Source organism: Phoca vitulina, unplaced genomic scaffold (genome assembly GCF_004348235.1).
Source record: "Phoca vitulina isolate PV1807 unplaced genomic scaffold, GSC_HSeal_1.0 scaffold15, whole genome shotgun sequence".
Classification (NCBI taxonomy): domain Eukaryota; kingdom Metazoa; phylum Chordata; class Mammalia; order Carnivora; family Phocidae; genus Phoca; species Phoca vitulina.
Window position 1 is genome coordinate 39118451 of NW_022589718.1, and position 12804 is coordinate 39131254.

At 48.8% G+C, this 12804-nt stretch overlaps 1 protein-coding gene across 4 annotated transcripts in view; it reads right to left on the reverse strand.

Annotated features, from left to right (window-relative positions):
* MYOM2 (myomesin 2) overlaps nt 1–12804 on the reverse strand; it is a 106267-nt gene that overhangs the window by 48594 nt on the left and 44869 nt on the right. For all 4 annotated transcript variants that reach the window (XM_032413728.1, XM_032413727.1, XM_032413730.1 and 1 more), the window contains 4 exons: nt 9371–9532; nt 6917–7058; nt 4700–4899; nt 4006–4059 (listed from right to left, as the gene is read on the reverse strand). In XM_032413728.1, coding sequence (XP_032269619.1) covers nt 4006–4059; nt 4700–4899; nt 6917–7058; nt 9371–9532 — 558 coding nt within the window. The remainder of the gene's footprint in view (nt 1–4005; nt 4060–4699; nt 4900–6916; nt 7059–9370; nt 9533–12804) is intronic.

Here is a 12804-nt window from a genome sequence, read left to right on the forward strand (position 1 = left end):
AAAGAAAAAGAAAAAGAAAAAGAAAAAGAAAAAGAAAAAGAAAAAGAAAAAGAAAAAGAAAAAGAAAAGAAAGAAAAGAAAGCCAACACGAGAGGCAGCTCACATGCGTCGCCCGGGGTCCTCCCCCGGACCAGGTGCCGCTGAGTGACGGGCGCTGCTGGAGCCTCTGCTTTGCTAGCATAACGCGTCTCTGCAGCCCTGCTCTCACGAGTCCCATCCGTACGGGGTGAAGATGGGGCTCAGAAAGCCGCAAGCTTTCCCAGGATCCCTGGCTATGGGGTGGCGGGACAGGGGCCCAGGCCTCTGTCCCCCGATTGCAAATCCTGCCTTTTGTTCTATCCACCCAAGGAGACCACAACCTCCACAGGCTGCCAGGAGGTTCTTCTCTAAGTCACTGAAGCACGAACTGTATTTGGAATTTTCAGAATCCCCAGGATGACAGAGCTTGAGAGAATGCACACGTGTAATGAGCACCACACCGGTCGGAGCACACGATTCCTTCAAGGCAGCGGCTCAAAGCCATGGTGCCCTGAGCACCCAGACGTGGAATTAGCAGAAGGAACCCCGTCTGGCTGTGGTCTGCGGAAGCCCGCTCTGGCCTTCTCCAGAACACACTGTTCACTTCTCAAGGGACCAATGCAAGAACGGCTGGAAAAGTTGGATGATATGAAGAGAAGAGCACTGACAGTAATTAAAACCTTTGAGGAAGACATAAAGATTAAACTGATTAGAAAAACTGAGCAAAAAAAAAAAAAGAAAACATAAAATAGCAGAGGAACGATTTTTTTAACCAACAAAGGAGTGTTCCTTTTTCATTAAGACGTAATGGCATTTACCAGTTCTTTTCTAGCTAACACAGCACTAAAGGAAACAGACGGGCCTCTGTGAGGAAAAGAGTAAGGGCAGCAACAGGAAGAACCTCCTAACAGCACGTGCTTGAACCCAGAAATGGGTTGCTTGAAAGCATCAGGAAATCTCTTTCTCTAAGGATTTTTTTTAATTAGAAAAGGCATTTGCTACGGCTAACAGATACATGCAAAAATGCTCAACATCACTAGCCACCAGGGAAATACAAGTCAAAACCACAATGAGATACCACCTTACATCAGTTAGAATGGCAGAAATTAATGAAACAGGAAACAACAAATGTTGGTGAGGATGCGGAGAAAGGGGAACCCTCCTACACTGTTGGTGGGAATGCAAGCTGGTGCAGCCACTCTGGAAAACAGTATGGAGGTTCCTCAAGATGTTAAGAATAGAGCTACCCTATGACCCAGCAATTGCACTCCTGGGTATTTACCCCACAGACACAGATGTAGTGAAAAGAAGGGGCACCTGCCCCCCAATGTTCATAGCAGCAGTGTCCGCAATAGCCAAACTGTGGAAAGAGCCGAGATGCCCTTCAACAGACGAATGGATAAAGAAGATGTGGTCCATATATACAATGGAATATTACTCAGCCATCAGAAAGGATGAATACCCCACTTGTACATCAACATGGATGGGACTGGAGGAGATGATGCTAAGTGAAATAAGTCAAGCAGAGAAAGTCAATTATCATATGGTTTCACTTATTTGTGGAACATAAAGAATAGCATGGAGGACATTAGGAGAAGGAAGGGGAAAATGAAGGGGGGGGATTTGGAGGGAGAGATGAACCATGAGAGACTATGGACTCTGAGAAACAAACTGAGGGTTCTAGAGGGGAGGGAGGTGGGGGGATGGGGTAAGTGGGTGATGGGCATTAAGGAGGGCACGTGTTGTGATAAGCACTGGGTGTTATACGTACCTCATGAATCACTGAACACCACATCAAAAACTAATGATGTACTGCATGGTGACTAACACAACATAATAAAATAAAATTTAAAATAAATAAATAGAGTAAAGTAAACTCATGAACTTTGCAGACCTTAAAGCCAGTCACGGGAGCTTATGCTTCTTCCCGGGTCTGCACCAGATCATGGGAACCGCCCGTCTGAGGCATGCAAAGCCTCATCCCAAAGAGTGGGAGCCCCGTAAGGCTCAGTGTCCCAGCCAGACAGCCTTCCAGCTGAGGGTCCTAGCCTCTGCCCCGCATGCCCAGCTCCAAGAGCAGAGCCTCAGGAATGTTACCCGCATTCGAGAATGCATCAAACAAAATGAAGCCATGGGCCCCAGGGAGCCAGAAAACCTGCCTTCTCATAAGAAACCATTAAGACTCTTAAGCATAGGAAACAAACTGAGGGTTGCTGGAGGGGAGGTGGGGGGGGATGGGGTCACTGGGTGATGGACATTACGGAGGGCACGTGACAGAATGAGCACTGGGTGTTGTATGCAACTGATGAATCACTGACCTCTACCCTTGAAACTATAATACACTCTATGTTAATTAATTGAATTTAAATTAAAAAATAAAATAAATAAAATAAATTTTTTTAATGGAAAAGAAATGTAGGAAGAAAGATGACAAATGGTATCTGTGACTCTATTCCAGTCGGAAAGAAGATCTACTGTGTCTATAAACCAAACTTCCATTTTATCGATCGGAAAGCTAAGTCTGTTACAATGTGTTAGTTCTGGATTGGGTACTTCATAGCTGGCTATTTATAGCCCAGCACATCTCTATCTATGTATGGAGAGATGGCTCTTCTCCCCGGAAGAGCACAGTTCCTGCCGCGGGAAGCTCGATTGTACTGTTTCATGCTCCCACTGCTTGGCACAGTGACCTTTACATAATGCAGATCTTGCTCCTCGTTGGGGGTAGGCTTATTTGAACGTCTACATGCCCACGTAGGAGAGCTCAGAAGGTTCCCTCCTCACTGATCCCATCTACCCCCTGGAGGTGACGAAGAGAACTTCCCTTCCCTCTCTCATGTCAAAAACGCACGTTTTACCCAGGCCGGTCTGCTACAAGAACACGGCGTCCTCTGTAAGTAGGAGCCAGATTTTACGTGTTCAAATAGCCACATTTCAATCCGTTATTTAAAAGTCATAGAAAGTCAACCTTTCCTGAATTATTTTCCTTCTGTTACTTATTTACTGGGCATCTTCCCCAATTTCTAAGTATGTCTGGAAGTGGAGGTCTTAACTAAGACTTTAAACGTCACTGTGGGGTGTCCCTCTGGGAATTATGTGTTCTCGAGATACTAGAGAAAAACCATTATAGGTGCAGAAGATCCAATGTCTGGAGACCATCTGGGGGCAAATATGAAAATCGACCAATGAACTCTTGAGTCTGCAGCTATCTAGGGAAATAGTGCTTGGGACTGCAGCAACTTTTTTAATTTACATATATATAAATATATATATTTAATACATATAATATATATATATTTTTAGGACTGCAGCAATTTTAAAGGAGAGCTTCAAAAGACATCTCCAAATTCATGTTTCTTCATTTGTAACTTGTTCATTGTCCTCTATGAACTCTCATTATAAGTCTGTTTAAAATCTTTGGATTTCTGATAATTACTGCCAGGTTTCCCTCCTTAATAAATCGATCCTCCTAGCTATCTCTGAAAGGAATATCGAAGAGAAGTGTTCATAAAATCCAATATAAATGAGGGAAATGCAAACTGTCAGGCCAAGCTACTGACAGGAAGAACTCAGTCCACTTCGGCTAAAATGCTTAGAGATAAAATTTTTGCTTAAAAAGAAAAACTGAAACAGTCCTCCACTCACAGAGTATAAGAGAAAGGGCCCAGCCTCAGCCAGTGACAAAGGCTCGGGTTCAATTTGATCTTCTCTGCGAGGCCCCAGGAGAACCCAGAACCCATATGGAAGTGATAAAACCACCCGGGAGGACCCTGGATCCTAACCTTCTCCCTCAATCTGCCTCGTTCCTGTTTTCTAACTTCTACAGGCCACAGGCTCACAGACTTGATCTACGGCTTCAGTGTTTACACATTTAGACTATACCCACCAGCTGGATGTTTGCTGTCTGTCGGGGACTCTGGTCTCTGACCACCAGCCTGAATCCCTACGGCACATGCAGTGGGGCCGCGGTGCTGAAGGGCCACTCACCTTCGGGTTCATCCTGGTAGATTACGATTTCTTTATCCCCCTCCAAATGGACCGCTGCAGAGAGAAAGGTAGATGATGAATTTGGCATCCCAAGGTTTCCTCCAGAAAGCCCCAGTTTCCCTAACTCATTACGAGATCCAAATCCCCTCTGCATTATGATTACAACACACCCACAACTCTAAAGTAATCCGAGTTGGTATTTTGAAGCAGTCTTCATATTTAGTGCTTCTCAGATCTTTGTGCTGGGTTCAAAAGACCATGCAGGTAAGGAAAATGTAGGGGCTCACTTCACACCATAACTGAGGGCCCAATCCCTTTCAGGAATCTGTGTCATGTGAAATTACCATTCGGAAATAAAGCGGCTTGGTTTCAAAGCCTTCGGAGTCTTACCATGTGTTGAAATTATATCATCAAGAAAATTCTAATTCTGAACCAATCTGACTGGATTGCAGTGAAGAGCATTAGGAAGGTGGTGTGGTTGCTGTCGGACTATATACGGGAGCCTGGCCGCACCCACTCGTAAAGCGACACTGGTGGACATACGGACACCATAAAATGTCACCGCGCCACGCTCAGCCCGCGAAGGCGCCCTTAAGACTCGTATGCAGCCGAGCGTGGAAGAGAAAGAACAAATCACAGAAAACAGCCCCAAGTTTCCAAGGCACCGCGGCGGCTTGACATCTGCACAACTTACCTTGTAACCTCTTGAGGTCAACAGGGTCAAGGGCAGCCACGGCCTCAGACACTCTGGAAGGCCTGCTGATGCCCGCGCTGTTGACCGCCCTCACACGGAAGATGTACGACCTTCCTTCGAAGAGTCCGGTCACGGGGTATTTGCAGATTTTCACAGGAGTATCATTGCACTGAACCCAGTTGTCTGTTCCCACTTCACATCTTCAAATAAAAACGAGCAGAGAACAAAGACCCACATGCATGTTTGCAAACTAAATAAATAAAAAAATTACATGCAAAAAAAAAAACCGAGCAGAGAATACCAAATATATCGGTCTAATAAATACACATAGGTCAACTATAACAGGAAATTTCCTTACACTGTAGAAATCAATACTGTTACTGTACTAGATTTACATAAGCAGAAGTATAAACAAACATAAAAGACAGAGCTATTTAGGAAATGTAAAGTATATCTATTTATTTATTTAGAAGCTTTATAATTTAGAGCTTGAAGATCAGTTCCTGCCTTCAACCACATTTAGGCAAAATCTCCTCCAAAAGTCACAGGAGATGTATCCGTGACAGTCCTTTTTCCAACTTACATGGCAGAATCAGCGGGTGCACTAAGCTCCCCCGCATGCCCAATGCCAGGGCGTAGGGAACCAAATGGCCCTCACCACTGGTCCCCCATGTGCACCCCGCTGTACTGAGCCTCGGGGAGTGAAATCTCTCCAGAATGTTGGCTCAGTCTGTTCCAAAGTCAGTGAGATGTGCCTTCCGAGCACATCACATGTGGAATTTGGAAGTCTTTTGAAAACATTAAGTCCTGACCAGCCACCTGAAAATGCAGAGAGTACCTTCCATTTTTCACAGGTTGAGAAATTTCAGCACCAAAATGTCATGTCAAATCCCCAGGAGAGCATAGCAGGTCCAGAAATATCATCTTTCGGAGCTGTTCGAGCCAGGGCTGTGTATTTGCTTTAGAAAGAACCAGCTCTCTTTCTCCTAACAATCCAGAATTTTAATGCAAGTTCTGTGACCCACGTGTGCTAACCTGTTATGGCCAGAACACGGTCAAAACTGAGAGTCTGGCGGGGGCGCACCTCAGCTTACCCCCCAGCTGGCTGCTGCAGGGTGGGAGGCTCCTCCCCCGACCCGAAGGTTCTGTGTGTTCATCCATTTTAATGAAAGAGGGCAGGGGGTGGATCATTAGCTGAGAAGGGCCGTGAAATGGTTTTTGTCAAATGGCTGAAAAAATGTTCAAATGTCACAGGAAAACAGAAAATCGCTTTATTTTGTTTTTCTGTGTTTTAATTCAAGGGAAACTCTGACCACTCCACAAATCTGACCTTAACATTTCCAAATATTATCCCGATGGTGAATGTTTTACCTAAACAAGTAGCTTTGTTGGTATGGAAAAGGGAATTTAACCAACCTAATGCCAAAAAACAACCAGACTTGCATGATTTTTCTGAAATAAACATCTTATTTTACTGTGTGTTATACATACAACATCTAAAATTCCTCCCCAGAGCCACCCTCCTTAGACCCTGTTGTGTTACTTCTGAATTCATTTTCTTGGACTGCAATTTCTCTCGGTGATTGAAGTGTGTAATTGGGGCATAAACTGTACTTCCAATAAATTCACTGGCTCTGCTTGGTTTCCTTCCCAGGCCCTGAGCACCATGCCAAGTAAAGGAATGTGAAAGAATTAAGACTCCAGTGAGTTTAATGATGACCCACGTTTAAGTGATTAACTCAAAGGTAAATTCCAACATTTTTTCCTTTGAAATGGCAATATTTTTTTGCTTGGAAGCAATAAGAAAGCATAGTTTAATGGAAAGGAAGAATGAAACCTGGGTACGAATGGGCCGGCATTCTTCCCAGCTGCATTTCCATATTGCCTGTTTTCTCCTCCCCTAGATGGAGAAGCAGGACTGAACTCTCCCCAGAACCCAGAACCGGGGTTCAGTCTGCCTGGAAAAGTTGGAGGGGATCCAATACGGGGTGTTGAACAGGCAAACAATTACAACACACAGAAATCTACCTACTCGTTTAAGCCCTCCATGTTCCACTTACTCAGTCAGGAGCGCTAAATAACCAGAGAGTGAAATACCTGATCCGACCAAGATCAGTCTCATGAACTTGAGTTTAGAGAAATTTCCAAAGACGTTGTCCGTGCCGACATCAGTTCCAGGGACGTTTCCAGCCCTGGAAGAAGGCAGTGGGCACTCACCGATCAATGAAATAGCCGATGACGGGGCTCTCGGTGGTGGTGTTGGGCGGCTTCCAAGTCACGATGACATAATCGCGGTTTGCATCGTGGCACTGAAGGTCCATGGGCGCGCCCGGAGCCCCGGTGACCAGCGGGTCAGCGTCTGCCATCGGGAGAGGGGAGAAAAGTCATGTGGGGGGGGGCGCTGGAAAGCCTGTTGCCCGATTCTTCAAACTCACACTTCTATCTCCCCGATTCGAGTCCACTCCCTGTTTAATCCTCACGTCTAAATGACTTGACTATTTTTTGACTATGATTGCTTGGTGACAAGAAATATAAACATATTTATGAGTTTTTACAGTCAAAAATGTTCTATTCTCTATAAAATACTCAAGTCTATGCTTTTTCATAATTGATTCTAAAACTGAAGGTCACCTTCTCTTGATGGCGGGTTGCACATAATGTCACATCAAAAACTGACCGAAGAAATAATGATAATAATATGGCCTTTTTAATGCGTGAGAAATATTACCTTAGACGCTTCTATCTCTCAAAGTCCTTACAAGATTGAGGACATAAAATTTTTCTTTTCTGCAAGTGGTGAGCAAATGTTGGGGCCCGTGCTGCACTGACACTTTCCTCACCTGTTGGTGAGCACACTGCAGGTACGTTTGGTTTTCAGATGCTCGGTACAGGGCCCTGAAGGCCAGCAGGGCTAGTCAGAAAGTGGACACGCAAACCTTCAGTTGCCTTATCTGCAGCCTGCCCTTCCTTACTGGGTAACTGTGAATGTTGTGCCGTCTTGTTCGATTCTCCTCAGCATACTAAAAGCTAAGGACTCCTTGACATTGAGCCAGATATTTTCTTTCACATTCAGAACCCTCAGAAAGTAATCAGGACAGTTAAACTCCCCCCTAAGTGCGTTATTTTCTTCTTGCTGCCAGTGCTGAATAAGCAAGGCAATCTCGGCTATGTTGTACTTATTGCCTTTTTATGGGGTGGAACGTCTCGCCGGAAGACATACACAGAGAATGGAAGGTACACTTCAATGCCAACCTAATAAAAACGGTAAAACTTTGTAGAAGGGTCTAAAATCCCAGCCCTGCAAGTTTGTGTTGTCTCGTGGGGGTGGGGCGGGCGAGTGGCTTTATTTTACATGTGTTCCCTTTTTTTTTTAAGTTATAATATTCCCTGATGGTACAGCCCTTCTTTTATGCTCTGATCCAACAGTTGCAGTTTGGAAAGAATAATATGCTGATAGAGTTATTCCAGGCCCATGTAACCTGGAGTTGGTGGGAGGCATAAAGGTGCAGGAAACAGCGAGTAAGGGGTGGGTAAGGCTGGGCGGGCTGTCAGAACGGAGGGCAGCCCCCCCTCGGGGGCCACAGGCTCAGGACAGCAGTGCCCACCAACTAGAACCAAGGGATCTTCAGGGTGGCTCAGCTGGGCCCTGGGGAGGAGGGGTCCCTAAGCCAGACACCGCAGGGGGTGTGGGAGTCGCTGCGGGCAGGGCTCCACCAGGGGCCCAGAAAAGCCTGGGGGCTGTGAGTGTGCAAGAGAAGCCTCCAGCTGTGGGCCCAGACAGCTGACCCCCAGCGGCTCCACCCTGGAGGAGTCCTCTCGGAGCCTCCACATCGGCATTTGAGACAGAATTAGGGCACTGGCCTACGGGATCAGTGTAAGAACTTCAGATTATATATGCACAGGCCCGTATGTGTCTCTGTACATGCACAGATACACGTGTGTGTGTGTATGGACATCCGTGTGCATCGTATACACGGGGTAGACATAATTTTATCCAGTTCACGGATCCACGTGTGCACTTCCTACAGCGTAGGTATGAAATGTGCGTGTGCCCGTACATAACGTGCCCAACGGCTAACACTACCTGCTTATCATGGGCCCAGTTCTCCTTTCCATAAGGCGGGTGTCACGCAGCCCCAGTGGGAAGACATGAGGAGTAAGCGGGCCGCACGCGGGCTGCTGCGCGTGAGGCTCTTGGGGCAGCCGGCCACCACGCTGGCGTCTCGAACGCACGCGCGCTGAGGTCGGTGGTGGGGGTAACAGCAGCTCCAGCATCGTGGTCTCGTCTCATAAGCAAGCCTGGGGCATGAGGAGGTGTCCCCAACCAGCGTTCCCTACTCGGGACCCCTTCTACTGTTGAATTGTCTCGAGAATTAGCAACACAGGTGTGTTCATGCTTAGAAGTCATTTTACACATTTTACCAATTTATCAACAGAGAGACAAAAGTTAGGATTCTGCTCCTTTCCCGATTCTATCTCCTTACATCATGGGCTGATTATCAGACACCAGCTGACGTGCACACAGGACAGGAACACCAACGCCGCCATCGGGAGGTCTCCAAGGAGCGCAGCGAGCCGCCCTGCACGTGCACCTGCTCCATCCTCGTCTGGCGTCCCGTCCCCCCGCGCTCGCGCCCTCGCCCTGCTGCCTGCGCACCTGAGGCCACGCACCTCGGACAAACATGAAGGCGCTGTGCTCGCTGACGCCCCCTCTGGACACAATCCTCAGGGTGTAGAGGCCCTCGTCGTCCTTGTTCAGGTGGCTGAAGGACAGGGAGGCCTGGCCTTCTCCGAAGAACATCTTGGTCCACTTGGACTCCTTCACCAGCACATCTGAAAGAGCGTGCAGTGCAGGACTGCTTCAGAAACCGTCAAGGAAATCAGACTATAGAAGTGGACAAGGTGCCCTGGTGTGGGGGGCAGGGCTTCGAGCCTGACACGGAGGAAGGAAGCCTCAGCCTCGTAGCGATTGGACAGCCGTGTTTCACACAAGGAGCACACACGCAGTGGCCGACGGTGAGGCAAGAGGCATCTGCAGGCCGGACCAAGGTCAGTGTCGGGAGGGACAGAGACAGCGTGTGTCGGCCTGTGGGATGGGGGGGACCGGCCCAGCCGTCTGCCCCCGGCACGCCCCACGGTGTCTCGCCGCGTCCACCGCCAGGTTTCGTGGAGCGAAAGCCCTCCACCACGTGCCTTAGCAATAAACTGCAGAAGCGGCAACAAACCGTCTTGCAGCTGTGCAAGAGGACAAGCCTGGGGAAGAAACATCCAACGGGGGAAACCAAGGAAGCAGCAGACGAAAGAGGAGCGACCCCTGCCCCCCTCCTCGTCGGGCAACCACCACCACGCGGTGACATCCGTGCTTGGAAAGGGCAGAGAGACGCCGGCCGCCTCCTGCCCACGGGAGCGCGGCCACACGCACAAGCGGGAATGTGAGCCGAAAGCCTTCAGGCAGGCGCGCTGTCTGGGCGCCCAACACGCATTCTGAGAACGGGCCCCGAGGTGGTGAACAGGTGCGTGACGGTGACTTCATTTGAGAATTGTTCCTAACGGGAAAAATTAAACCGACTCCAACACCGAGACCCGGGGCAAATACGGACCACTGTGTAATGGGGCACAGGGCCCTCCAGCGAACGGTGTCTCAGAATAATTACCGTCGTGGAGACACGGGCATGGCGTCTTGTGACACGAAGGACATTTCCAAGTGAAGGTGTCTTCCCTGTTTTAACATATACGCACAGACACAGAGATATATTCCACAGCCGAGTGGTTAAGAGTGATTTTTGGTGAATGAAATTATAATTTGGGGTTTTTTGCAATAGAAACCACATGCATATAAGAAAAAGGAGCTTTGTTTATATGTTTAATGTCTCAAACTCGCTGGCAGGCTCAGGAGTACTCTGCCCCACAAAGTACTCTGGGGCACAGAGTATTAACTTTTCCTTCATGGTGCCTAAGGGGCTAAGCCCACTCAGCAGCACTGTGAATAGAAAGTGTCGGAAGTGTCAGAAAAATAGATATTTTAAGGTGTTTTATCAATTTTTCTCTCTTTCCCAGAGGAATTAGCACAGGACCTGATACACAGGTAAGTGCAATAAAAATATATTATAACGTGATGTAATGCAACATACAATTTTAAAATGTAATACTCCAGGCAGGAAGGGGGGACAGGATGATGAAGTCATTAATTTGGAGCAGAGAGGGAAGGCTCCCCAGGCTACAAGCCGGGAGGGGAGTCTGCCGGCGCCTGGGTCTTGGGCCCCCAGCCCCCACAAGCATGGGAAGTCAGTCTGACGTCCAAGCTGCCCAGTTACTCACCTGGATGTTCACAGGAAATGGGCAGCATGTGTCTAATGAGAGCCTCGGGCCGTCCGCTGAATTCGGGCTCAGTCTGAGGGAAGGTCTAGCCAGAAACCCGTTCCCTGAGCAGAGGCCCACCCCATCACTGGCTTCATAACCATCTCGTGGCTTGCCAAATCGGCCTCAAGTGCAAATTACACCCAATGGTGGTCCTGGGTTTTATCATAAGTGACCCTGGTTTTCCTCTCTGATTAGATTCGAGTCCTAATCTATCTTAAATCAGGGCCCCAATTCCACATGTCCTGTTTGCACAGCGCGCCTGCCATGCCTGACAGACGGTGGTACTCCTCGGACTGACATCAGCTGGGGGTGTACCGTCACCCGGTGCCTCAAAGCACATTAATTTTAAAGAGGGAAAACAACAACAAAAAAACCTCCTTACAGTTTAATGTCTACAAATAAGCCACAGAGAATGGTCTCCACTGGTCTCCACTTGAATCCCAGGGCCCGTGAAGGTCTGAGCATGACCGTGGACGTGGGGCACCTGGCTCAGCTAAGCCCCCTAACTTCTGCAAGGATCCAGTAGACTCGGGGAAGATGCTTGTTGGGGGCTCTGAGCACGTGTGTTCTCGCACACCCATCGTGGCCACGTCCCCGGGAATCCAGGACTTTCTAGTCACTAGGAAACACTCCAAAATGGACATCACTGTCCGCTGGGGATCTGATGAAAACTCTCCTCGAATCTATTCCATTCTCTCCAGAAAGGGTAAATGAGAATTTTGGAACTTCGGTCAGGTCTTATGTCTTAAATTAGAACTGCAGAGGGCAAATTAAATCTCCTCTGTCACCACAAAGTCTCTCTCCCCCTCGCTGGGCTCCACGTTGTCAGCACACACGGGCAGTGCCGTGTCTTTGGCAAATCGTCACACCCTGTTCTGGGACATTGCTCACACTTTAAAAGGACATTGCTTTGTAATTCTATTTTCCCCCGGCTGGATTATAAATACCTGCTGGGCAGGCTGGTGTGTGTTTCTTTGTCATCTTCTGAACTGTGTTAGGTCCCAAGTAAATATAAGCAGGACAGTCTCGCTGGTTGCCCAGAAGGCCAGTTTCCTTCAGGAGCCCCCCGGCCAGAGAAGAAGAGGGAAGCGCCGTCCACACACACCGGGCTGTGAGCACAGCCCCACAGAAGGGCGCAGGCGGGAGAGGAGCGGGGAGTCTGCACCAGCCGGCCCCGGGGGAGGTCCCCCATCACAGGGACCTACAGCACCATCCCTCTCTCACAGACCCGATGCAAGAAAAGCATCACACTGAGAACAGAGCCCAGTGCTGCACGGCCTCTAATCAGTGTGAGCGGTGGTTTCAGCCACGGAAGAACAGGCAGATACAGACACCTCGCTTGTTCTGTTTAACCACAGAAAGACCCTTCCTGTGAAGCTATACAAAAATCTCCTATGACTCATCTAAATTCGGGCATCCCTGCTAACCTCCCCCTGACCCGGGGTGAAGGTCAAGGTGCGCGGCAGGCTCCCAGCTCCCAGTCTCTCTGCTCGCCGTGTTGCCTGTGGCCATCACCGTGTGGGCACGAATGCCAAACCACCACTCAAGCTTCCCGTTCACTCTCAGCCCCGGTGACGCCGAGGGTGCATGCAGCGGGGCGGGGCGCCCCAAGGAGCGTCCCCGGCCGGGGCGGCCGTGCCTGCCCAGTACTCACCGTCTCTGTACCACTCGGCCGTGCCTGCCCAGTACTCACCGTCTCTGTACCACTCGGCGCGCGCCTGCCCGGTACTCACCGTCCCTGTACC